The sequence below is a fragment of the Petromyzon marinus genome, chromosome 38, assembly GCF_048934315.1.
Source record: "Petromyzon marinus isolate PM22_M1 ecotype Great Lakes invasive population chromosome 38, UKy_Petmar_22M1.pri1.0, whole genome shotgun sequence".
Classification (NCBI taxonomy): domain Eukaryota; kingdom Metazoa; phylum Chordata; class Hyperoartia; order Petromyzontiformes; family Petromyzontidae; genus Petromyzon; species Petromyzon marinus.
The window spans coordinates 8,817,390-8,844,231 of NC_133704.1; the positions used below are offsets into that span (position 1 = coordinate 8,817,390).

Sequence of the window (26,842 nt, forward strand, 5' to 3'; positions counted from 1 at the left end):
TCCTCACATGTCCTTCCTTGGATGGCTTGGATAAATGGAGATGGAAGTGTCACGTGGTGTGGCAGCTTACCCCCCCCCCCCCCCCTTCCCCTAAGGGAGAGCCCCAAACCGTATGTAATAAGGAAATTATTCAATATTCTTTTATTTCTGGTGGCACGGCACAGAGATTGGGTTCGGTGGCACCTGAGCCGGAGCATGTTGGTGACCACCTGTGAAAAGCAGGTTTTAGCCCGACCACTAAAAGCTCGTCTCCATGTAATGCCGTTGCACGCGTGTGGGCAAGTAAGACGTGTGTGTGGGCACGAATGTGCGTGTGCGCTTTGTGTGCTGCCCCCGAGGGCAGGCCTTTGCTGGGCACGCACACTCCTCTCTTTGTCTCTGTTTGTCACCCAGGTCAGCTCAGGGGCTTAGCCCAGGTATGCACACCACCCGTGGTGGCCGGGCGCGGTCGCGTCCGTGATTGCTGGTCGAGAGGGGGGGTTGTGTTTTTTTGTGAGCTGTGCTCTGTTGTAGGTGCCATGGTTATGTGCGAGTCTGTCCCTTACAAGGGTCTCTGTGTTTTTTTTTGTTTTTTCGTCGAACCTGCTAGTTGCGTTCCCACTTAATTTTGCATCAAGTTTTGATAGATCCGTGTATTTGGCTTTTGAGCGAACTATACATTTTTTATCCATGGCAAACATCAGTTTTGAGCGATATCTGAATTGGGGCCCCTCCTTTTTGCCCCCCCCCCCCCTTTTTACCGACCTGCACTGATCGACATGGCGAAGTGTAGTAAAACAACCCCTATGACCTATACGGTGTGAAGACGCCCAAAACCAGCAGTGGTCTGACAAAGGGCTGTAAAGAACAATTATTATTCTATATCTCACCTAACCAGCTTCACAGTGTTGTGTGGCTTAGCATGATTGGTCACCAATATCAATGTGAGAATCCTAAGGACTTCTGAGAGCTCTGCATCTTCTGTTTTATCTTGAGACCAAAGACATGTTATGAAAACCTTTTAGTGGCAGTGGCATTTCTGCTTCTGTTTAGGCATGCTGGCAGCATTCATCGGTGTGCTTTATTCTACCAGGTGAGAATGGAATGGGATATGTTAGATGTCGCATTCGCGTTTCAAATTTTTTTTTTCAAATTTTCAGTAAAAATTCGCCGATGCCGCCTTCACGATGAGATAAATCAAGATTATTTTTTTCGGCCATTTCTATGTACCTCTGTATGTTTAACTTCTTTCGCACCGTACGTAGCCAACCGTGCTAATCGGAGGTATGGGGGAAGGACAACACACTAAACACAGGAAGCAGTTCTAAACAAATGAGTTTTCAATCTAGATTTACAAAATGCATAGCTCCAGTGGCTTCTTAATATCGGACGGAAGAGCATTCCAGACGGCCGCAGAAGGACATTGGAAAGCGTGTGATGCAGTAACCATCCTTTAAGGATGACTACGGATCTCCCATGCAATCTAGCTGGGTAATTGGCTAAACGGGATATTTTACATAACAAATCAATATTGATTGATTTGCATTGGAAACCTTGGGAAAATAATTTTCAAGTTTGTACTTATGCCAACATTTATGTAGCGTATGAGAGGCTATTATTTACAAGTACGATTTTGCACTGCGATGTGTGGACTCTTCCATTCAGTGAGTGCGTGACTCATGAGAGTGAACAAGAGTCTTCATGAGAACGCACATACGTATGTGGGGATGACACGCAAAGGTCCACATGGATTCGATCCACAGCATCAAATCAGTGAGTGAAACAAATCCATCTGTGGGGCCCAACCCATTGCGGTGCTGCTGTCTCTTCGCACGTCGCCACTCTCGCAGCCCCCCGTGCCCTCAACACCTGGTTATGCACTTGCAGTCTCCTGTCCGAGCTCTAACCAGACTTGACGCCCTCAAACCCTCTGAGATGGCGCGAGATTGGGGGGCGTTCGTGGTGATTTGGTCATGGGCAAGGTATCACAGGAAGCCAGCGCTGTATTCCTGAGACGTACAATGGCTTGTTCACGACTGAAAAAAACACCTCAATACATGAATCAATAACACTGCCTTAAACGAAACACTTTATAATCGGCAACATTTTTGGGGAATGGCGCTTGTTCATAGCACATCACTTCGAGTCTCTGTGTTCACTAACAAGCCTCTATGAGTGTGGCTCATAGTTTTCTCAGCAGGCAGCGCTCTAACTGTACTTGCTAATTTTAAATGGATATATGTTTTTAATTAAAATTTACTTAAACACACACTGCTTTTATATCTGTGGTTTTGCAGCCGGTATACTTTCTTCAGACAGCCAAATAGCCTGCCGATGGGCAAGTCTCATCCTATTTTATTGCAGGCTCCTCATGCATTCCTGCGCGTGGCGTATTTACGGGAAAGAAAAAAAAACGATGCGAGGCTTCTTCCGTCATTGATGCAGCCAGGTGAAGCTGAACAGCGTCTCACGCTTGGTCCCGATTTCACGTTGCATTGAAAACACAGCACACGGTTGCATTACGGGTGTACTACGCAACGCATTTCACGTGTTATAGCTTAGTGCAGGTGTCCCTTAGAGACGGGCCCAGACTTATCTCCCACGTGCAGACTGTGGGTGCAGCTGCTGTCTTTTCTCTATATTCATGCGTAAGCGCTTTCATCGAAATTGCACCCTAAATGATGTAATGTTACAATTTTCCTTGCATAGCCTCACTGAGTCCCAAGGCTCTTCCAGGAGGGTCCTGCTACGTTGGCATTTTTGGCCAGAATATCATGAATGAATGTTTGGCTTCATACGGGAGGACACCCAAGTACTTTGGTGATAACCACCAGGCATATGAGAGTGCGACACTGTGATTTGGTCTGTGTGATTGGTCGTGTGCTGTACGATACAGGCAAGTGTTTAAAATGTGTGTCGATTTGAGAAGTGGCCGGAGTCGTATGTCTGAATGTATGTTGAACTTTTTTCACACCGTACGTAGCCAACCGTGCTATTCGGAGGTGTGGGGAAGGACAACAAATTAAACACAAATAGCAGTTCTGAATAAATGAGTTTTCAATTTATATTTAAAAGCGCATAGCTTCAGTGGCTTCCTAATATTGGAAGGAAGAGCGTTCCAGACGGCCGTAGAAGCGCATCTGAAAGGGAGCGTTACGGTGACTGTCTTTGTCCGATGGTTAGCCAAAAGCCGCTGCTGCGAGGATGACCGGAGTTTGCGCGATGGTTTATGCTCCTCGACGAGATCAGCAAGGTACAAATTGTGGTTCATTTGTGGCAAGCACATTGTGGGTGATGTGTGTGCGACCTTGTAATGTATTCGTTCAGTGGTTGGTGTCCTACTAGTCTGGTGCTCGCTGCCCCCATGAGTCTCTTGCCTCGTTCGGCCGGTCACCTTGCTCTCAGGTGACACTGTAATCCCGCCGGCTCGTCTCTCCCCGGTGCCACTCTGTGACCGCTTCCCTTAGGCACACTTGTGCTTAATTGACAAATTTAAAGTGCCGGGATTAACACAGCCAGTGGCCGCCATTTCAATTTGCGCGAGAGAATGCCCACACACGTCTGTGGCGAAAGATAAAAACGAGCTCATTTTCCGCCGCACGGTTACCCTGCGTGTATGGCCCTTTTTTGTTAATGTTTTGAGTGGGGAAGCATTGAGAACCCACTCTATCAGCGATGCTGGCTCAGTACCATCATATGGACGTGAGCCCCCTGAGCCACACAGTAACCCCCCCCCCGCCCCCCAAGGCAGTTTTTTCATTTGCTATATTTTGAGTTTGAGTTTTTATTGTTTTTTTATAGCACCTGGAGAAAACTACGCATATAAGCAGAGGACTTGAACTCCAGGCAACACACTGCCCCCCTCCTTGCTTTCAGTTATCGGCAGATGGTTCTGTTGTATTATTTAGCTGTTCGTCATAGAGCCATAAATTCAAGACCCCCATTTCTGCACGATTCACGAACCCCCAAAAACCATATGTAAAGCCTTCACACGGCCGTGTCTGTTGGTATAACACATCCAATTGACCTTGAATTATTATTTTTTAAACGTTTTCACGAGAAAATATTCCACACAAATAAAGTTTCTGCGTCGCCTTCGGGAGGGGGGGGGGGGGGGGCAGGTGTTTCCGTGCGGAGCAGCGGCGTGGTGACGACTCCACAACTCTTCTCGATCGCGTCCAGAGACGCAGTAGCCAGCGAAGCGGTGCGGCACGCGCGATTTGGACCGGAGGGGGGCGGGGGGGGGGGGCGCGCCGCGGCCGTGCGTTTTTCCACGTAATTACACCAGCAAAACAGCGCGGCACTCGAGTTTCCGTTGGCAGGGCCAGCAGCTGGCTGGGCAGGAAATCCCTAACAAACTGTTTATGCTCTCTCTCTCTCTCTCTCGTTCTCTGCTCCCTCCTGCCCTCCCCTCGGGAGGCCGCAATTATTGTTGTTCTGCTCCGCGCGCTCGCGAAGCGTGCTTCGGGAAAGACGGCTTTTCGGCGAGATCCGCCTGCTGCCGTTTGCGGTGGGCCGCCGTTGACACGTCTGCGAGGTTTTGATCTCGTGACGTGCCTTGTGCACGCCAGGGAAGCGGGATGGTGCGGACGGGGGTGCCGCGGATGACCGCGCACCACGTTACCGTCGCTCATGACGATCCACCTTAGCGCGATTGGGAATTGGTATCTGGACCTCGGCTACGCCTCCGCTATCAACATATAATAATCACCTGGAAAAGTATGTGAACATACGCCATGATGTACATCATCTCACAAATTCGCATATGCAGATGACCTAGCCCTTGCTGCACGGGGCACAAACTTTATAAGAGGCATATTGGAGGTATGTTTCATCACTTTAGTTTACAAAAACGGTCACTGCATTACGTACTTTCAGATGCGCTTCTGTAGCCATCTGGAATGCTCTTCTTTCCGATATTAGGAAGCCACTGGAGTTATGTACTTTTAAGCCTAGATTGGAAACTGATTTCGTAAGAATTGCTTTTTGTGTTTAGTTTGTTGTCCTTCCCGCGCACCTCCGATTAGCACGGTTAACGACATACGGTTTGAAAGAAGTTCAACATACATACGTCACTGGAAACTCCAACCGAATCCCTCCAAATAAGCGCTTTCCACCTGAAAAGTCATGCAGCAGAAGACCACCCTTGACGTGTCCTCATGATACCCCCCAAGATATCTAGGGGGTATCATGAATAGAACCCTGACCACATAGAACAGCTCAAGCTAGCACCCTCCTCCCCACCCCTCCCCACCCCCTTTGTAGATTTCGAAACTGATAAGGTTGTCTTGGGGAATATCACCTTATTTCCTGGCCGAAGGTGGCATCCACATTCTACTCTCCTGCAAATCATAAGGCGAACTTATCAGGGTCACTTTATTCAATCGTTTGGCAGGGGACACTACTTCTTGTTGGTGTCCATGTCGCACATTCAGCGAGTTGTGACACTTAACAAATTCAACATGTTGTGACACTTGCTCTTGGGGAAAAAGCCACTACCGTGCTGTGAGTGTCACACTTTTCCCTCGACTCTCACCTCCTCAGCGCTGTGTGTTTGCTTGTGTTCTTGGAGGAGGCATTGTGCTCTTGCGTGAATACTTCCTCCACCCTTAGATCTCGCTCTGCTCGTAAGCCGTGAGGGGTTGTGGGCAGAGCGTTGAGTAAGTCACGTGCAAGGGACGGGCGCCCGGCGCCTTCTCTGCGCTGTTCGTGGCCCGTTGTGGTTCATGACTTCGAAAAAAAATAAGTTTTTCCCAAGGTAGAAAACCCATCCTCTTTGGGCCTTTCGGTAAAGTCACGGTGGTAGAAAAATTATAAATCACGATGTTTCAGATGCAACACGAGCGTCCATCATCAGGCGACAAATAGTGAGCAAACTGATATATTATTTTTCTACGTACGTGACTTTACCGAAAGACCCAATGAGTATGGATTCCTGCAGTCCTGAAAGCTTCAAATAAGATAAAAAAAACGAATTATATCTATATGAGGGAAAGCGGTAGACCCATTCTCACCGTTTACAATATCTCACAGCCGGTGTTCGGAGGGCCATTAGATGCTGCAATGATGAGTTGTGGCTGCGGCTTGCTGAGCAGATGGAAATATCCTGTGATCACTGCAAAAAAGTAACTTTCAATGCCCACCCCTATTATCCTCGTGAATGAAATGAGTGGCAATATGATCTCCGACTCCAAAGATCAGGTCCGGAGATTTGCTGAGCATTCTGGACGATGCCGGGGGGGGGCGAATCCCTTCTGTGGATGTGGTTCATGAAGGACACTGCTTGCCGGTTGGAGGAGCAACAATGGAGAAGCGAATAATGAGCAGCTCGATGGGCGCAAAAAAACAGCAAGACCACACATTGGGGAGTACAGGCAGTGCATCGTGCAAGTCATCTCGGTCACCTAACCCAACAACATCTGAGTCTGTCTCGTGACCTCATGCCCCCAACCCTGACATGGCCCCAAATTGACATGTTTGGAACCACACTTAACATAGCGTGAAGGAACGCCATCTAGTGCTCGGTGGGGATGAGGCCCACCTAAAGTGACTCGAGAATTAGTACCGTGGCATCCCCTTTTTCCCTGGGTTGTCGCTCCTTGATTCGATGTCGGGCTCGGCTGACTGGAGGTGTTCCCGTAGGGCAGGGGTCGGGAACCTTTTTGGCTGAGAGAGCCATGAAAGCCACATATTTTAAAATAAATTTCCGTGAGAGCCATATAATATTTTTTAACACTGAATACAACTAAAGAAATGTCAGCTAAGATTTATTTGCGAGCCAGATGCAGTCATCAAAAGAGCCACATCTGGCTCGCGAGCCATAGGTTGCCGACCCCTGCCGTAGGGCATTCCCTCACCTATCGAGGGACTGTGTCGTCTTGTGGTGTGGTCTGGGACTGTTCTTGCTGTTGTGAAAAAGAGCTTCATAGCTCATTGGATTTCTCCAGGAAAAAGAAAGATTCTGACTTCAACAATAGCAATCTAAATATATATTCTTGGTTCTTTCGGTCAAGTCACGTAGATAGAAAACAAAAATCTAAATTAAAAGCAAAGAACCCATGACGTTTCGATCGCAACACAAGCGGTCTTCAGGTGGAGAGAAAAGAGCGGGCAAGCTTCCAAATGCAGCTGCTTATAAGGATTATAAGAATGTGGCTAAAATAGTAATTTAAGACATTAACATTAAAATAATGCTTTTGATGTAATTTATTGTTGGAAAAAAATAATCTCTTAAGTTATTTTCTTAGCATCATCACCACCACTGCTCTCATTGTGTACAGAAGTGTGTGTGTGCATCTGTGAATTGGAATTGCCATTGAGTGAGTGAATATGTGAGTGAGTAGGTGAATGAGTCTGAGTGAGCGAATATGTGAGTGAGTGTGAATGAGCGAATATGTCAGTGAGTGGGTGAGTGAGTCTGTGAGTGGGTGAATATTTGAGTGACTGAGTCTGTGAGTGAGCGAATATGTGAGTGAGTGGATGAGTGAGTCTGTGAGTGAGCGAATATGTGAGTGAGTGAGTCTGTGAATGAGCGAATATCTGAGTGAGTAAGTCTGTGAATGAGCGAATATGTGAGTGAGTGGGTGAGTGAATCTGTGAGTGAGCGAATATGTGAGTGAGTGGGTGAGTGAGTCTGTGAGTGAGCGAATATGTGAGTGAGTGGGTGAGTGAGTCTGTGAGTGAGCGAATATGTGAGTGAGTGGGTGAGTGAGTCTGTGAGTGAGCGAATATGTGAGTGAGTGGGTGAGTGAGTCTGTGAGTGAGCGAATATGTGAGTGAGTGAGTCTGTGAGTGAACCTACAAATGTTGTGTGTCTGTGAGTTAGCGAGTGAAGGTGAGCGAGCGTGCGCTTGACTGAGCGAGTATGCGGGTGAGTGAGTGTGTTCTTAAGCGCGTGAGCAAGCGTGTGCGCAAGCGTGTGCGCGGGTGAGTAGGTTAGCGAGCGACTGAGCGGATTGGTGCTGATGGAGGCATGCGGAGCGTGTGGTTTGTGGTGCCGTGCGCTGCCCATGCTTGCTGGGCTGAAGCTGCCCCCCCCCCACCCCCTCCTCCCCTCGTGCCTGTCCTCGCCCCACCTCTCACGTCGCAGTCACTCGCGCTGGGGCAAGATTAAAAAACACAGCCACACACACGCACACCATCACGCATGCGTACTCACGCACGTACATCACACACGCAGAGACAAAGATCCCCCGTATAGCCTCAATAGACTGTTATGGCAAGTGCTGTTAGCGAGCACATATGAAGGCCGGCATGGCACATGAGGGGTGGGTGGTCAGCCCCACGCCTGGCCGCCTTTGTCTCCCGAATGCCGATGTTTTACGCATTGCATCAGGTTCTTATTTGAGGCTGAATCGGCCTAGGGGAGGTCCAGCACCGGTTCAGATCATTGTCACTGGCGTTGGTGGCCGTGAGCGGAAATTGAACTCGGGTCGCCGGGTTCACAGCGCATCGCGCGTGAACCGCTACACTACAGCACAGCACACACACACACATGCACACGCATTGCACTCAACGCATTTACAAACACGCACACACCACAGATGTGCACACGTGCACATGCTCCGAATGTAGGTAAACATATTTAGCACCCACAAGAAAAGGACAGCAGTTCTCCATTTTTAGCTTCAGAATGTTTCAGACAAGTGCTGCGACACAGCACATTAATAAGCCTTATGCTAGGCTGACACTGTTAAGGTTGACCCCACGCACGCCCAGTAAGCTGCCTTTGTTTCTCACTCGATGTTTATTACGCGACCACAGCACGTACTCATTTTAGGCTGAAAATATCAGTATCCACTGCAATTGTGCACAGCCAGGAATTTAACCGACGTCCGTAAAATTGCAGCACAGTGCAGTACGCTCCACTCTGCCACCACTCCGCACGCACACACACACACGCACGCTCGCGTGTAATTGTGTGCACACAAACGTAAAACCACTCGCGCACCTCATCTCGGGCCCGAGTGGTGGCGAGCGTGCAATAATAAGGGGCAGAGGATGGAAATTCACTCTCAGTTCATTTCAGGACATGTTGGTAATGTGCTTGCGCGCGTTAACCCTCGCTGTGCGCCGCAGCGCGCCCGCCCGCCGTGCCAAGCGCTCCCCTCCCCACCCCCCCCCCCCCCCCCGAGTTGCCTTCAACGTGCGCTCCTCCTCTGGTTAAACCGCACACCCTGGCCGAGACACCTTCTGGCGCAGCGGTAGGGGCGAGCGCACACGTGCGTGCGCCCTCCGTTCCCTACTAATCTCGGGATTAGTCCGCGCCCCCCCCCCCCCCCCCTTCGTACCCCACCCCCGAGAGCAGCGGTTCCCGCCAATGTTCGCCCGTCGTCCCAGGTTTTGGGGCTCGGCGAAGGACGGCGCGATTGGCCCCGGAAGGCCACCGGTCCGCGCCGGGGTGTGTGGGTGGGTGGGTGGAGAGCGGGACGGGGCTGGGCCGCCGCTGCGGGCGCGCGACCTCGCCATTCAATTGGCTTAAGACCTCGCGAAGGCTTTGGCGGGCGCGTAGCGCGGTGCTTCGGAGGGGGTCGAGGGTTAAGGACGAAACGAGCGAAATGTATTTTGCCGTTAAATCTCCCAGCATTTATGGCTCGCGGACAAAAGGCCGGCTCTCGGCCCCCGGTTTATCTAGCGTCAAGTGACCCCCGGAGCAGCGTGTCACGGCTACCGATGCGCACACCGGCGCTGCTCTCTGACAAAATATTTGAAAATAAATGGACGGATTTGGAGAGAGCCCGTGCAGTGCCGGTGGGGGATCTGTGCCTGCAGGAGACACAGGCAGCGCTTAGGATGAAAAACCTCGTTTCCACTTCACCACGCATTTTTCTAAACTGCCTGATATTTAACACTTGCCGGAATCCTCTGTTAATCCACGTGCGCTGTGCGCTCGTTGTTGAGCTGACTTATTTCATGAACTAATTGTGAGTGCTCAGGTTCACCTGCCCACTGCAATCCTCCTTCGCCCGTTGGAAATGAGCGACTTGAACCGAGTTGGGATTATTGAACAACTAACTGCAGCTCAGGATACAACCTCACATGGAATTCCATTTTAAACGACACCCTCCGTAGTTTGACATTGATTTAAAAATGACACGCAGACAAACACTAATCTATCGCTCTTCATATATGTGTTGCAAGTAACAAGGCGGATGACGAGGAGCTACATTACTTAAACAATGCCAACGAGCTGTTCCAAGTGGCACTCAGTTTAAAAACAAGAGTGGCCGAGCTGCAGCTGTAACACGCATGTGAATGCCTGCTTGGAGTGACACGGGGGGCTCCGCCGAAGCCTCGGGTTAGCGACGGGCCACATTCCTGACGTGAGCTGCCGGGCTTGCGTGTTCCGTCCTGCCCGGGCCCAAAACTCTCACGCCGCTTGGCACCCGACGCTTCCCCCCCCCCCCCGTGCCCTCGGCAGGCGCGTGCAGGCGTGCGGACGCCTCCCTCGCTTTTGTTTGCGTAATAACTCCCGCTTTGCGATGGGTCCCAGGACGGGCGTGCACGCGGGGTGCCCTGTCCCCCCCCCCCCACCTCACCTGCGTCTGGCTGGAGGCGTGGGCTGGGCATGGCGGCGCCGGGAAGCTCGTTGCACGGCTCTCGTGCATCGCTCGCCTCCCCTTTGGCCCGCAAAGCTTCCATTCGGCGGCGGCAGTGGTGTTGTTGGGAAGCTTCGCGCGCTGTGCCCCCCTTTGGTGGCTCCGTCCGCATGGAAGGGAGCGCTGCCATCCCTTGTGAATTATAAATGGTGCAGTGATGCACAGGCGTGTGAAGTAAGCATTTAGATGCCCGTGTGCCTATGCGCGTGCAAGCCCCCACGTGTCTGTGCTTGTGCAAGCTGTGAGTGCATGCGTGCTCGCGTTTGTGACTTCGTGTTCCCACATTGGTTTTGACCTCAGGTTTTTCCCATCCATCGCGCGTGCGTGTACAGGTGCAGGCCGATGAAGCGTGATGCCTGGGCAGGGCTGAAATGCCATGCTCCTCCGCGTTTGTGTGCCTGCACTAATCTTTGCCCCATGGCCATTCTAAGAAAAAGAACACATTCCACCATGTGTTCCTGATCCCACTGGCAGAGCCATTCGAAATCTGTGGAAGCGCTAATGTTATGTGTTCAATACCATGCCATGCTGGTAGGGCCATTAGAATTCAACATTTGTGTCCAATACCATGCCATGCTGCCATGGCCATTAGAAATCTACAGGCACCAGTGCTAGCATACTGTCATGTTCACTTGCATGAGGCTTTTACAAATTTGAGTGTTCAACAAGACACACTTTAATATCACAAGAACTAGAAAAATCATAATAGTAATTTTGAGATTCATAATTTCAAATTATAATATAATCAGTATGATTATGGTAATATATTCTGATTCTGATATCATTAATTACGCTGTGTTGATGTGACTACAGACCCAACATAATAGTAATTGTTCTTCATATAATTATTTAATTATCAGAACCTAAAATAAACTTAATAAACTATGATGTAATTTTTGTAATGTATTTTTGAAAATGTTAACAACATTAATAACATTAACACTCGCACAAACACTGCTGCTCGCACGCGAACACAAATTAACATTCATCTTAACCTTCACATTAACATTAACCATAACCTTAACATTAATTGTGACCTTAACATTAACACAGATATTACCATTAACTTTAACATTAACTTTAACATTCATGCCTTTGACATTACCTATATTGGCCTTAGCATTATTAGAGGTGGTGCAATCTGCAACCTTGGCGTTACCATTAACACAACACTTACGGCATTGCTCTTAGTATGGGCGTTATTGACATTATTAACATTATTAGGGCTCGCATTAATTGCAGTGTGAGACGCGCGCTGCTGTGGCTTAACAGGGATCTGAGCGCCGGCAGGGTGCTCGTGGGGCGCCATCATTAACAGCCGAGCAGAACTTCACCCTGCGCATGCGCCGGCAAAAGCCGTAAAGGGCAGTTTGCCCCATGCCTTGTTATCTCGGCGGTTGAGCGCGAGGGTCTGGTAAGGGCAGGCAACGCGCTTGCGGCGATTGGCCCCGGCGAGCGCCGAGAACTCGACTCGTCGCGTGTCGCTAAACTGCCCGGCGGCGGCTTGCGCTCGTCCTGACGGGCAGTGTGGTGCGCAGCGGCAGCAGCAGCAGCACGGCGCTGCGGGTAGCGACGATCCGCAGCGGTGCCGTGCGACCAGGCGGCCGCTGCTCCGGCGGGGTCGCTCCCCGCCCGCGGTAGGGGAGGGAAGGGGGGTCACGCCGATTCTTGGCCTTCCTTGGCCATCCACAGTTGCTTTACGGTCGAAGTCTTCTGCGTTTTCGGTCAGCTGCACGATTCCGGAGACAGAAGTGGTGCCGGAACGTTGGAATGAGCACACGTTGTTTTCAATGGAGAAGTTTCAATGCGGTCGTTGGTTCAGCAAAACGTGAAGCCTGTGCAACGACTTGCTTTGGCCCTGTTACGTCTGTGGATTTGCATGATTCCATACAGTGCTTAAAGAGAATAATAAAGTATTAAATGACAAAGGTACAGCTTTGATGCTGTGAGAAGAAATAAAAGCTGCCTTATGCTTAGTTTGACCCTGATTGCAGCTTATATTGCAGCTTAGTTTCAGGTTATTTACTTTTTATTGTACGCTTACTTCGTTTTACCAAAACATTGAGAGGTTTTCCAGCCCAATGTTGTCCTTGTAGTGTGTGGTGTTAGATAGTGAGTTGATTGTGGGAGACAGGATGGGGGCTCTGCTTGGGAAGTGATATTGGGTGGCAGGATCACAGATAAAAGCATAGACTTCAGCATAGAAAACTAAAATATCTTCCAAAGCCATACCATAATGGTTAAAATCGTAAAAAAAACATAACCATTGTGAAAAAAATCACAGTTTTGTGATTAATAATGAAAAGACCTAAAGGTCCGGATTGTAAATGCACTGCCAATTTTTAGCGTTTCTTTAAGCAGCGTTTAACATTTTTGAAAGTAATGGCCAAAAAAACACAAAACTCATTTACAACTCGTGCTTATAAAAAGTAATGCGATTCTTCTGTCCTCCCAGTCGCTGTCCAATCTGCGAATACCGGACTCGGCTTGACCCAAACGCGAGTTTAGTTTGGGGTACATTTGGGACTTCAGCAGCCAATCCCCCCCCCGCTTTGCCCCCCCGCCCCCCACACTCCATGTAGACATGAGTCAATTGGAAATGCATGCAGCCTTTGCTGTTCCTGACCTTAAAAACCCCCTTAAAGAAAATGTTGCATTAATAAGTTTGTTCAGCACCCCCAAATTGCCGAATTAAGAGTCTACTCAGAAGTGTGAGGATCACCCAAGTGTAATTAGGGTGAAGATGGGGAGGGGGGGAGACGAGTGCGTCGGGTGGCCGTGGACTCAGACATCGTTTGCAATTAAGTTTGCTTGAACGAGACTGGCAGCCGAGGGGCGGGAGGCGCGCGAGGCTCAGGCTGGGTTTGACCCTGTCCAGACAGGCTGCTTGAGATGTGGGTTTACCCTCCGCGCATCACTGTCAGCACTGGTATGCCTTCCGAAGATCCCTTAATAATCTCACTTTGTGGAATTGTGCCTGAGAAAGGGGGCAAAGCGCAAGGGGAAAGCGAAAACGGAAAGAAATGTAGACGACTATAAGAAATGGAGAGTGAGGGGAGGGAAAAAAATTGCTTGTGCAGGCATCTTGAGGTTGGTTGTCTCGAAAGAGCAGCCTGGGACTGGGCCCTTGACCTCTTAACTCTTGTCAGCACGGCACAGCTGTTCTTTGGTCAAACACGAGGTTTCGTGACACCTGTAGATAGCGTGTTCTTTTCCGAAGACTGCAGAACAAGCTTGTGTTTTTCTTGCTAGCTACAGTAGATGTTACACGGCGTGTGATGAGATGTGGTGCATCAGTACGGTACCCACCGTGGAGTTGCAGATGCAGTCTTCCAGCGGCGGATTACTAATGACGAATTACGGCACAAGCCGCTGAAAATTGTGGCTTTAAGTGTAAATGCACCAGCGCTCCTTTCGGCCAGCCGAGGTGATTTGAGCACAACTCATTGGCACCCTATTACATGCAATTGCTTAAGGAAGCTTGCAGCAGCTTGGTGGGAACATTTGTTTTCTTTCTCCCCTTCCTCATTTAAATTCTATTTCATATTCGTGAATATTAAAATAATACGGATAATGCGTTTTTGCAAAATAATGGCCGTTCACAGCAATGCGTGTTTGATGTAAAAAATAATAATGCGAGCACGTGTTGGGAAAGAATGATACATTTGAATTAAAACACAAAAGGGGGGCGGCACTAGTGGCCCAGAGGTGCACAGCGCCTTGTCTTGCTGTTCAGGGTCAAGGTTTGGTGGGTTTGAAACCCAATCTTGTGCTGTGGCCGTGGATGCTGAATATGCCCTCGTTTTTGAGGGCGCATTAGGATGATTGCACCGCCTGTGCGTGGATTTTAAAAGCCCTTAGGGCTCCTTACACCACAGGCAGCAGCAGCATGATGGCATCATGGCTGAGAACGGCGATGTTGGTCCTTAACGTGTGTTTGTTAGCTCGTTCCTTAAAATCCTACTTTTTATAGATGCATTCAGTTGCAAAAGATATTAGTCTATCCAGTTGTCCCAGATGACACTGGTGCAGTGCATTACTTGCTCTTTGTTGTGCTTCAAGTGTGCCATTTTGTGCAGTTCGGTTCTCTGTTCTGATGTGCTGTTGATGTGGTGCTGATTGTGCTGTGCATCGTCGTGCTGACTGTGCACTGCGTTGTGGTGCTGATTGTTAATTGCATTGTGGTGCTCATTGTGCATTGCAGTGTGGTGCTGACTGCGAAGTGCATTGTAGTGTTGATTGTGCAGTGCATTATGATGCTGATTGTGCAGTGCATTGTGATGCTGATTTTGCAGTTGCTTTGTGATGCTGATTGTGAAATGTATTATTGTTCTTCTCTTACGATGCAGTCAAAAGTCTAAATTTTGTTTTGCTCCAATGATCATTGAGGCAGTGCTGATCTGCTATTTACATCCCTGAGCCAGTGGTTTAAATTTGTCTTGTTTATCGACAAGACAACCACTGTTGTCTTCCCCGACAAATTTTACGACAGAGGGATGATACGGCAGAGGGATGAGTCAAGCCCCAACTTGGATTCCAACTCGCAACCTTCTCATTGTGAGCTGCTCCTCTCTCTTTACTGATGGAGCCACCTGACAAGATGTAGCGCGTTCTCAGGATATGCGACGTGGCGTAAAGCATTTGCCGAGCGTTTTTTGTTGTTGCGACGAAGCCCTAACGGCACGGTTTTCCGTGCGACGTCATGTGCGAGCAGACGCAGAGGCGGAGGATTGCCGCTCGGTGGTGCAGGAGCAAGCCACGGCGCTGGGGCAAGCCATGTTCACCCTCCTGGTGGAGCGCTGCACTCAGCTGCTGGCCACCTCCCTCAAAGGTAAATGTTGGAGCTCGGAGGTGGTGTAGCTGTCCGTCTGCCCTTATGCCAGAGGTCACGAAAGTAGGGCCTCGCTGGAGAAACTATTTAAAATTAAGCTATTTTTTTATTTTACCAGGTAAGGCCCACTGAATTATATAGCTCTAAATGCACGTTTCGAAATGCGGAGGGAAAAACCGTAGGACCCGGAGAAAAATTCACACGACCACGGGGAGAATACGCAAACTCCAATATAGGCATCAGGGTCGGGTCGAACCCACAACCTCCTGAAAACCAGTCAAGGATGTTAACATCTCGCCACCATTGAGGTATCGCTCACAAGATGAATTTTTTCATCACCCTCTGCGCAGTCGTGTCTGCCTTCACTGTGAATCCCGACAGAAACGGTCGGCATTGCTTGGGAATACATTCTGTTGTTCCCTTCAGCGACATTAATTTTTTGCTGTTCATACTCGGCCTGGAACTTGCTCCCTGCACCCAAACCCAGTCACTCCCATCATCAGCCACGATCAATCCACTGCTGGATATAGGCCTTCAGAAGCCACCGCCACCTCTCAAGAACCTGCGGTGCAGTAATCCATCCAGCACCTGTACACAAACCGATTTCACCGCTCCCATCTCCCCTCCTCTCTCTCGGATGCCTTCCATTCCTTAGCTTTCACCCTGTTATTTCTTCTTGACCGTTGGCCATGAAACCCAGTCACTTATTAAGGTAAAAGCACACGGCAAATTGCCACACGCCACCACAACACATTTGGACCCTCTGAAAGAGTACGTTCACATGCAAATCTTGCTCTGATTTCAACGGAATGCAAATAAAAGGTGGCCAAATCAGCAGCGTATCTCACCCGCTTCCACAGATGGAAAGGCCATTCTCGCACGTTGTCACGCGAATGCTCGTTTGAAGCGTGATTATAGCAGCCGCAGCTGCACACGTTGTTCTGTGGCTGCAGTTCGTGGCTCGTGTGAACACACGTCAGTAATTGGGTGAACAATGATGTTGCTTAAGCGTGTCTCTTTCCCATGTCTCTTTCCCGTGCTTGTTAAAAGCAATTTTTTTTTAAAGAATGCAAATTCATTTTGCTGAATATTGTGAGAATATGTTGCGGTAAAAAAAAACTCTTGTTAATATTTAACTGAAGGATGTTATTTATATTTTCGGTGACAAATTGGCCAAATAAAAAAAAATATCTACTTTATCAGCACCGAGTCAAAATATTCAGCTCGAGTACAAACGAAGAGCAAATAGCCCTTGCTTGAGCACAACAGTGTGCCTCTCCAAGTAGGAGCTGTTTTGAAATTGACATTTTAACGATTGCAAGCCTAAAAGTCGTCAAATATGGTGTACACTGCCGTAGCTATGGCGATCACTCCCAGTAGTTACATTGTGTGCAGCAGTTTATAAGTGTTCTCCTGTAATGTCAAGGGGGATGTTTTCTTTGTTGAGGCTTATCTGCCGGAATACAGCAAAGTCCGTTTGGCAAATGCACAGTGCCGTGTATGCCATGAAATCTGCTCTTGGCAGTCCCATGTGGAAACTCGCGAGCTTAACTTCACTTCCACAATTAAGCAGCATTTTTTGTGCTGCATATTGATGGTGAGGAGTGCAGCAATTTATCTTTCTTGATTTTCATCTTGCATTTATCATAATGTTCCGGTGACACCACCTCAAGGTGTTTAATTGAATGGGTGTGTGACATTTCAGTTCCAGATCGGAGTGTGTATGTTATAGAGAAATCTTATTTTCGATATCTAAATGCTGGGTATGTGTCCTTAGCTCTTTCTTGAGCCAATGGGATACATTTTGATTTAAAGCTTTGGTGACTACAGGGATTCATATTCTTGGTTCTTTCGGTAAAGTCACCACGTAGAAGGGAAACAATAAAATAATAAAAATATAAAACAATAAAATTCTCACGACGTTTCGACTGCAACACAAGCAATCATCATCAGGTGTGAAAACCACAGCAAGACAATTTTCTTAGATATTTTTAAAATATTTTTTTCTTATTTTTATCATTTTATTGTTTCCCTTCTACGTGACTTTACCAAAAGAACAAATGGGATAAGTAAAGAATCTGCTTGATTTGGTTGCCAATGTATTCGTGCTTGGGATTGGGAATTCACCGCTTTCCGATGTCCGAGTGCCCGGTACAAGTCCTTGGCTGCGCTCTCGTCCCCTGGGAGGCCCGTGAGTTTCCATCCCAGTTGCCAAGCCTCTGGGCCAGGGCTCGCTCTCAGGATGGGCCTCCAGGCCCCTCTCACAGGGGCTGAGTCATCGTGTGCGTGCGTGCGTGCCTTATTGCTCAGGGATTTACTGCATGCAGATGGCTGTGCCACGTGGGCTCTGGGTTTGCGACCCAAGATTCACAAGGTCACGGCCGCCGTGGTCAGAAATGTTCCCGGTGGTGCGCGCTAGGGCACCGAAGCGGAGGCTATATGGGCGCCTCGTATCATCATTTTCTAGAGCCGCTGGACAGCGGGAGGAAAATGAGCAGCACGCGCACAGCGGGTAGCATGTTCATCTGCAGCGGTGCGGTGCAGCTTTTGGAACGCAGTGGGTAAGCACAGTGACCTGGAGCAAATCCATCTATATGGGATGTTGGCTGGTTTTGATACAATGTGGGCAGGCCAGCCTCTCAGTGGAAATCAGGGCAAAAAAGAATCACCATCGCTCCAACAGCACGTTTACACACTTGAGCTGTCTGCTGTTTGTGACACTGCGCAGCTGCATCAGTGTAATTTCCAAACTTCTGTGACCTCCCCCCCCCCCCCGTGAAGATCCCGAGAGATCCGCTGAGTCGTGAATTCTGTCAATGAGAGCCCTCATACTCGGCTGGGTCACGACTCGCCACGCCGTATTGTGTAGGGGACGCTTGGCGATTAGTATCGGGAATGCTCCACAGGCCATGTATAAATGCCATGGGGGCACGTAGGCGTTTTGAGAGGTAAAGCGTAGTATTATCTTTTCCAGTTACTTATAATTTTCGGAAAACAATCCAACAAATAAGTAATTTATTTGTTGGCTATAAACCTGGTTGTGTATATCCAGCCTCCCTCAAAAGGCAATATTAGTGCTATGCTTGTGCATGACAGGTTTTTTTTTAATCAGCACCGTATATGTACTATGGATTGAGAGCATTCAGGTATAAAAATCAGGATAATGACAGGTCATTATAGAAAGACCATGAAGTTTTTAAGTTTAAACCTAATGGCTTACTGAGCGAATACTCCTACTCCCTTGCTTCTTGAATGCAAATGAATGAGAAGTTAATTCAGAGGAAAAAGAATGATCATTTCCTGATTTCCAATGAGGCTGGAAAGGTATGAATTATCTTTCAGAGCGGAATTTCCTGTGTTCTGTTATTTTGCCCCAACAGAAGCGCGTGATGACATCTTGACCACCGATGTCATAGTTGATGGCATCATCATGGCATTGTGCTGCGATGCCTGTACGGTGTCAAGAAAGTGGCAGTGTACAGCATTGGATTAAATAATCTAAGTGTGCGGAGCTTTGAGTGGTACCCCCATCATATGCGTGTGTTTTCCCTGGATTCTCTATATCGGTGCTGAAAAAGAGTAAAATTTCGAGCTGAAAAAAGTTTTGACATCATTGCGGAAATTTGAGGTAAATCAAAGGGCATTATTGTGATAAGCAAGCAACACCATCTTTTGACCTAGGTCCCATCGTGCTGGATCTGAGTTACGAAAGCAAAAACGGCAGTACAAGATAGTATAGTACAAATCACGTGAAATAAAATATGAGAGGAGCTTATACAGAGATGATAAAATTCCAACAATCTTATGAACCCGAGGCTGATCTGCGTATTATATTGATGTCTGTAAAAAGAATGAGTTTTAGGTGGCAGAAGCTATCGTCAGCCTATGTATAGATTAAGATAAAGTAGAGATGGTGATGCTGAAGACTTTTAATCTTTGCGTGAAATTTGGTCCGGGTTATTGGTTAACAGTGTGAGCATATTTAGACATTCTTTTAGAAGGTGGAATTTTTCCAAAACTCGGTGGCCCAGGAGAAGGTACTCTAAATATGTGTTTAAAGATGGACAGGAAATATTAAACGGTTACCAACATTCAAAACTAGACTGAGTAAATTACATTAAAACAGAAAATAAGTCCAAGCTCGTTCCACTAGCTCCTGAATCGTGATGTAGGTGGAATCCATAGTCTTAAAATCACTCCATCTCTAACCATGCCAAGTCTTGGTTTCTAATACAGCACAGGTTCACTGTCACGACATGTGCCCTCTGCTTGCATGCACACGTACTTGCTCATGCACAAAGAAAAAAATCCCCCGTATAGCCTTAACATACTTTTCGGACAAGTGCTGTTAGCGAGCACCTATGAAGGCCGGCGCAGCACACGGAGGGGGTGGGTGGCCAGCATCACGCCCGACCGCCTTTGGAGACCCAGTGGCGATGGTTACACACCACCGCACCAAGTACTCATTTCATGCTGAGTCGAGTTAAGGAAGGCCCGAGTAGCGCAGCGAGCTAACCGCTGTTCTGTGACACAAACACAGACACATGCGAGCACTCAAAACAGTGAGTAAACAGATGTACGCACGTGAACACATCTGCGTACGCACATAAACACATCTGCGTGCACACGCCGGCGCGTACTCCTGTGCCGACGTGGCTGTGCGCGCGTGCACGCACATGCGCACACGTTCTTCTCGCCCTCCTGGAATAATGGGATATATGAGAACAATCTGCTCTTGGCGCCGGTGCATCTTTAATGTGAGGAGGCAGGGGTTGAACAGCGTACACAAACATCCTCTCGTTTTACCAATCGGTGTTATTGCATCCCATGTCTAATGTACTGTACAGTAAAAAAAAGTTAATCTGCTGCATCTAGCGCAGAAATACGAACAGCACCTCAGTAGGTGAATGGGCAATAGCAGCAGCAGCAGCAGCTGCCATGAGAAGATTTGCAAAGAGTGGACGCTTGATGAGCTGGACCCAACACTGCGCCTTGGTGCTGTGCGCCATACTTCAAACCCTAATAGCGTGTTGCTAACGGCACATACAGCCCACCAGTCAATGCCAGCCTGAACTCTTTAGTAGTCCCATTCTAAAGAAGAAGCAGCAGTGCTAAAAAATAAAAACCGAACTTTTACGCACACACTCTTTTATTCTCAAACTCACACTTACAAATGTGCTCCAACCTGCTCGTTTGCCTCTTTATTTCCTCATTTTGATTGGAATTCGATTTTCGGAAGCTCAGCAGAATTTCGGATTCGATTTGATCCGGCTCTGATGGATTCGTACCATTCCCAGCATGTGAGTGTGCGTGCGTGTGAGCGCACACAAGTAAGTATGTGTTTGTGTGTAAATCAACAACGTACAAGCTCGCACACAAAGATCCCCCGTCTAGCCTTAACATACTATTGGGGCAAGTGCTTTTAGCGAGCAGCATCTATGAAGGGCAGCACAGCGCATGACGGGGTAGGTGTCCAGCACCACGCCTGGCCGCCTTTGTCTCCTTTTTGGCCATGTTTACAGATCGCACCAGGTACTCATTTGAGGCCAAGTTGACCCAATAGATGCTCAGGACCGGATATACACACGCGCATACACAAACAATTAAGTGAGCGTGTATGACGTGTACATGCGCGTGTGTAGAGAACTACAATAAGGTTTTGTACACCCACATACGCATCTGTAAATACTTGCGTTACCCCTTTTGCTGGTGTCACATTTGTTATCATGGAATTCTTGTTTGGATTGTTTTGCATTTTTTTTTGCCAAAGAGAAATGGCAAAAAACTAAAGAATGCATGGGAAGAGGGAGGTGGGGTTGCAGTAATTGCTCCGAAAGGTCAAGGAATAGTTTGCACCAGAGAATTTTTTTGGAGGAAATTGTTCCTTGCAGGAAAAAAATACACCGGGGTTACTGAGCAACCAGAAAATTTTAATCTTTCATAATTTTCTTCTTTTTTTAGGTTAAATATACATTGGCAAGCGTGTTTTCATTTTCCCAAAATGTTTACGGTGTCACTGCTTTGTATTATAACATTTTCTGGGCGATAAAATTTTGTTTAATTTTACAAATGTATTACTTTCTCATTACTTTAACGTTCTTTTTTAATCACTTGTCCACGTATGCAAAAAGTTTGTTTCAAAAGGGATATTTATTTTCCGCTTAATATTTTTAAAAGTTTATTTTTTATTTGCGATTGGTTGTCGCTTCTTGGCACATATCTGTCCTCAAGGTACAGTCCGTTCCTCCCAGTGGGAGCATAAGGAGAGGTAGGAGATGTCCATCAAATGCCTTGCTCCGTCTCTATATATATTTATCCTTCCATCCACTTGTGTGTAGTTCTGCCTTGCTGATCTCGTCAAGGAGCATAAACCATCACGCGAACTGCGGTCATCCTCACAGTGGGTTTTGACTACCCATCGAGCAAAGACAATCACTGCATCGTGTACTTTGAGATGTGCTTCTACGGCCGTCTGGAACGCTCTTTCAATATTAGAAAGCCACTGGAGCTATGTACTTTAAAATCATCTCGTTGAAAACGAATTTCTTTATAACTACTTTTTATTGTCCTCCCGCACGGTTGGCTACGTGTGGTGCGAAAGAAGCTCAACGTTTATGTATATATCTTTATATACATATGTACGTTGCATAGGCTTTTGATTGGCTATGTTGTGTGGAGGCTAACAAGAGGCTCGCTTTAGTAACTCTCCATTCCTCTGTGCTCACACCCTGGTTGAGTTGACTACACTCAGTTTCAGTATCCAGTCTTCTGTGGGAAAAAAATAGGCTTGCAGTGGCTGTGCCATAAAGAAATTCCATCTCTGTTGTTCTAAGAATTGTTGGTTAAAGTATTTTTTTTCCTTTGCCTTTGAAAGAGCATTTTTGGTTCATAATAGCAAGTAAGTAACGCAATATTTGAATTTTTTTCGGGTTACGGAAAGTACAGTTTTGCTTGTGACATGTGTTAACGTTCTGGCTCCTATTTGGGGATAATTGAAGCGAATGTTGGCTCGAGATGTAACCAGGTTTTTTTTGTATGGTTCGTATTTTTCAAAAAGTTTTCTAGTATTTCACTTTTATTGCAAATGCAGGCTCGTGCAAAGGAACTTTGGGGAATGTTTAAATCCTTCGGCGTCGCCTTGACCTCCATTCGCCTGCAGCAGACAGCTGGCTCTCAGTGAGCCGGCACCATCTTTTTTTATTTTCCAATCCCAGCTGTAAGTCGGGAGTTTGTTGTGGAATTTTTGCAAATGTTTTCCCCAAAATATACTCAAGGAGACTTGGATAATGACTGCCGGGGGGAGGGGTGGGTGTGTTTGTGGCTAGGCTTGTCCGGGCCATTGCAGGTTTGTTACATGGCGTTTTCGTCGGTTGGGGGGGGTGGAGCTCACTGCGAGATTCTCTTCCTACGGGTGCCCGTTGGGTGGCCTCTGCTAGGGCCGCAAAGTGTTGATGTTGACTTCTCTTAGAATATTTAACGGTTATCTCCTCACGCGTGCGGGGTTTTCTCCCTTTACCCAAGTTTCCTTCCACGTCGAAAATATCGTCACAAAAGTCGGTAGGACGTTCCAAATATAGGACCCTCCTGAAAGGACAGCCTTTCGGCTCGGTGAGGTTTTCCCGGCTCAATCCAGGATGATTATGGCGATAAAATGCATTAGATGAGTTTCTCTTTAGGATGTTGCATATTTTTTCAGCGGCATTTTCTCCAGGGATGCTGGCATAAAGAGTGGCCTCGTCTATAAAAAAAAAGTCTTGCAAGCTAATTTCCATGCTGTCTCCTCCCAGATGCCCAAAGTTTCTCTCAGCATCCACCCCGCTCTCTTGAAGCACGGCACTCAAACGGGGGATGCCACCTGGCTCCCCTCTCCCGGAAGACGCAGTGTCAGGGTGCGGAGCCTCCTTTATGAAGCAGAAATTGAAACAAGTTTATTCCACCGAGTATCGTGCCGTGATCCAGGGGCACATACACAAGAGTTCCCTTGCAAAGCGAGCCGCTTTGCCATGGGTCACCCGATTTAAAGTCCGTGTCAATTAGACAGGCCTCTCAATGCGCTTTGTCAAGCGAGAGGATTCAGCCCTGAATGGCCAAACGCAGGGAAGGTCTCTGCCTGGTGGCCCCCACCTTCACTGCCCCCCCGCCGCCACCCCCCAGCGACAAATCCCCACCGCGTGCTAATGAATGCGCGCGTGTGGCTCGAGCGGGAGAGCGACGTGCGAGCGAAGCGCGCTCTGCCCCGCCATGTGCCCATGTGTTTTTTTTTCTGGCCCTCGTTTGAGATGGGGAATCTGGGTGCCGATCGGAGCGTGCAACTCGTTGCAGCCAGCGTGGTGCGGTTTTTTTTTTTAGAAAGAAGATGCTTTGGTATTCACCGTGTAATGTTTCAAAAATGCATCGCGGCTAAGGAGGTAGATCACAAAACTCCCACTGAAATTTCACAAATTAGTTTGCATTATAAACCGTAATATGCAACAACGAGGTGCACCTGAGGTTTTCATACATAAACATTTGTTGTGCGATTTGAATGTTTTTTTTAGTTTTCCCCCTTTGATTGTTCGCCGTGCATGTGCTTTTTGGCTTGGGCGGTTTTTTTTCATGCATTATTCACGAGTTGCCGCGTTCAAACGCTTAATTAGTTTGTATCGGTGCCTTCGCGCCACATCCTATAGCCGATTGTGTGCCCGGCGGCTGAAAGCTCAGTCTGAAAGCTTTCAGACTGAGGAAACAGGTGGATGTCCCCCCCCCTCATCCTGCAGCTCGTTAAGCTGGCGCAAATGAGCTAATTAAATGAAGTGCGTGTGAGGCTAACGAGGATCCGCTGCGGCTCCGCCGTGTCTTCGCTGATGCGTGCGCATCTTTGGCGGCGTTGCCCGTTTCTCCGTCACGCGCGGCCCAGCAAGTTGACGTTGGGCCGCGTGGCCCTGTCGTGGTTACTGCGTGACTGATATTCCGCGGTGCCGCTGCCGCCCTTCCTTCTCCATGGGGCCCGAGGTGACCCTGACGCCTTGCCGTGAGAAATCACGACACCTGCCACCGAGCGCTGGCATCAATAAATCCCCTCCCACTGTCGTGATGTTGCACACGTAGAAGGGCATTGTAGTAACGCGTAGATTCATCCATTTAATCTCTCAGAATAGTTTCTATCACGATAAATGCATGGAATCATGCTGTGAGAATTTAATATATGGCGTTTGTGCATATTATAAACCTATGTATAGTAGTCTTAATTGAGCAAACAAAACTGTATAGACAGTACGAACAATACAATAATAACCAATCATTCACTTAGGACCCCGATTTCTTTGGGGTTGTTGGGGTAAATTGTTACATGGTTGATATAGAATATGCACGAATAATTATTTTGGTTTTTTTTGACGTGATACTTGCACTGATAAGGCGTTTCTGGAATGGCTTTAAATGGTTCAACTGGGGCGAATCTGTGTGCCTTCAATGTCATAATGAAACCTCTTTGTAACTAATAGTTGTACGGGCACACATTAAAGTATACATGTCTAATAGTGTTTGGGGTTAATCTCGTGATTCCTAGCCTGGAATCGTCATGGCATTTTTCAATAAAAATGCGTTCAGGGGAATCTCGGGGCACCCAGGCTGTGCGGAGCCTGGTGTGGAATTTAGGCAAGAGGAGAGGACCCAAAGGGCTCTGGGGCCTGATCTCTTCATCAGAACCACCATTGCCATATATGAGCTGATGGCTGTGGTATGAGTTTTAAAGTTGATCCTGGTCTATGCCAGTCAGCTGGGAATGACGACCAGAATCGCCAGTATCGACCAGAATCGCCAGTGAGGTATATTACGTAGGGACCGGTTATTTGTTTCAGTGATCGTTCCGCTGCCTTGTCTGAAAGTCACGCCGGAATTGGGAAGGAATCGGTAATTCTGCACACGAGGCATTGGAAATACATTTCAATGGCAATTCTGGCTGCCTGGAATTGGTAATACTTAAGTAAGCCAAGCAAAGCTGAACTTAGCGAATCTAGAATCTCAAATGATTCGACTTCTCATGCACACATCTTCTCTGTCATGGAGATTTAACATGGGAATCTCCATAGGAGAAAAACTATTCCTGCAGGAATCATCCAGGGATAAATCAAATACCATTCCTCCAGTAATTATCCAGTTATACTTAGAGCTACATGGAGCAGGAAGACGTGTTGCATCTGAAAGACTGCAGTGCATTTCATTCACAGTGCCCGTGTAAATTTGTTTCTGGGCAAACGACGTCAATACATCAATAGTGTATCTGCAGTGCATCAACATAAGCAGTTGTGAATAGATTGGGTGACACGACCGCCATTAGCCCAGTTTGTGCCGAGTCCATGGCTCGATTTTTGCAGCTGCGCGGTCATTTCTGTGTGCGTTTATCAAAGCCCGCTGTCAGCCACACCGTGGCTGTTACAGAGCCAGAGACGTCATTCATTTGTGGCAGTGTCAGTAGGGGCCAGTACAATAAGTATAGGTTGACAACCTCTCTTTGCTACTTTTTTTTTGTTCGGAACTCTTGTTTGCAATAATCATCATCCATGGTCAATCCACTGCTGGAAGAAGTCCTCAAGCCGCCACCTCTTGTGATTCTGTGATGTGATAATCCACCTAGCGACCGCACAAAAGCTGACTCTGTCACTCTGTCTCCTTGGCGGACGCGCGCTGGGACGTGTTCGATTCCTTGGCTGCTCATTTTTCTTGGTCGTCGCCTATCGTCGTCTCCTCGATCGACTTGTCCTGACCAAGCCCCCTTTATCGTGACAGTGTGAATAGTGCATTCAACTGCGCATGTTCTCAAATCCGTGTCGTCTTCTCTCTGCCTCTCATTGTACGTGTATGTATGTATGTTAAACTTCTCTTGCACCGCACATGGCCAACCATGCTAATCGGAGATGGGGGGGGGGGGGATTTTGTGTAACCCAAGTATGAATCTCGACATATTTCTTGATGCACTTTTCAGTTTTTTGTTTCATTTTCATTTTGTTAATGTCCATGTTACTGATCCGGATGAGTTAAAACTCTTATCTTTTTAGGCACACTGGTATGTTATATATTTTTTTTCAAGTTCAGCTTTCAAAAAGCACTCCATCCTGCTCTCATCCAACACTTTGTTTTAACCAGTTTGATTTTAGTCTCCCTCTAGAGGCACCTCAACGCTGCAGAAAGTGATTTCTTTGTGATCCACTAACCCAGCCTTCCAGTTGCTGGTTTACAGGTGTTTGCCTATATACGCAAAGGGATTAGCCCAAACATCCCAAACAGGGCCCTCCTTGTCGAGTCTTGACTCGGAGAATCTTTCCTGCTTTCGGGATGTTGTGGTGTATCTAGAGGGTGTTTGTGTGGTGGTTAAAACGTTGTTATTGTGTGTGTTGGCCTCCCCCTAGGTCGACTCGGCCTCAATTGAGTACCTTGTGCGGCGTGAAAAAACATC

The 26,842-nt window shown here is 47.7% G+C and overlaps 1 protein-coding gene across 5 annotated transcripts in view; it reads left to right on the forward strand.

Annotated features, from left to right (window-relative positions):
* SMG6 (SMG6 nonsense mediated mRNA decay factor) overlaps positions 1-26,842 on the forward strand; it is a 189,103-nt gene that overhangs the window by 36,634 nt on the left and 125,627 nt on the right. For all 5 annotated transcript variants that reach the window (XM_032967690.2, XM_032967687.2, XM_032967688.2 and 2 more), the window contains exon 12: positions 15,292-15,408. In XM_032967690.2, the coding sequence (XP_032823581.2) occupies positions 15,292-15,408 (117 nt within the window). The remainder of the gene's footprint in view (positions 1-15,291; positions 15,409-26,842) is intronic.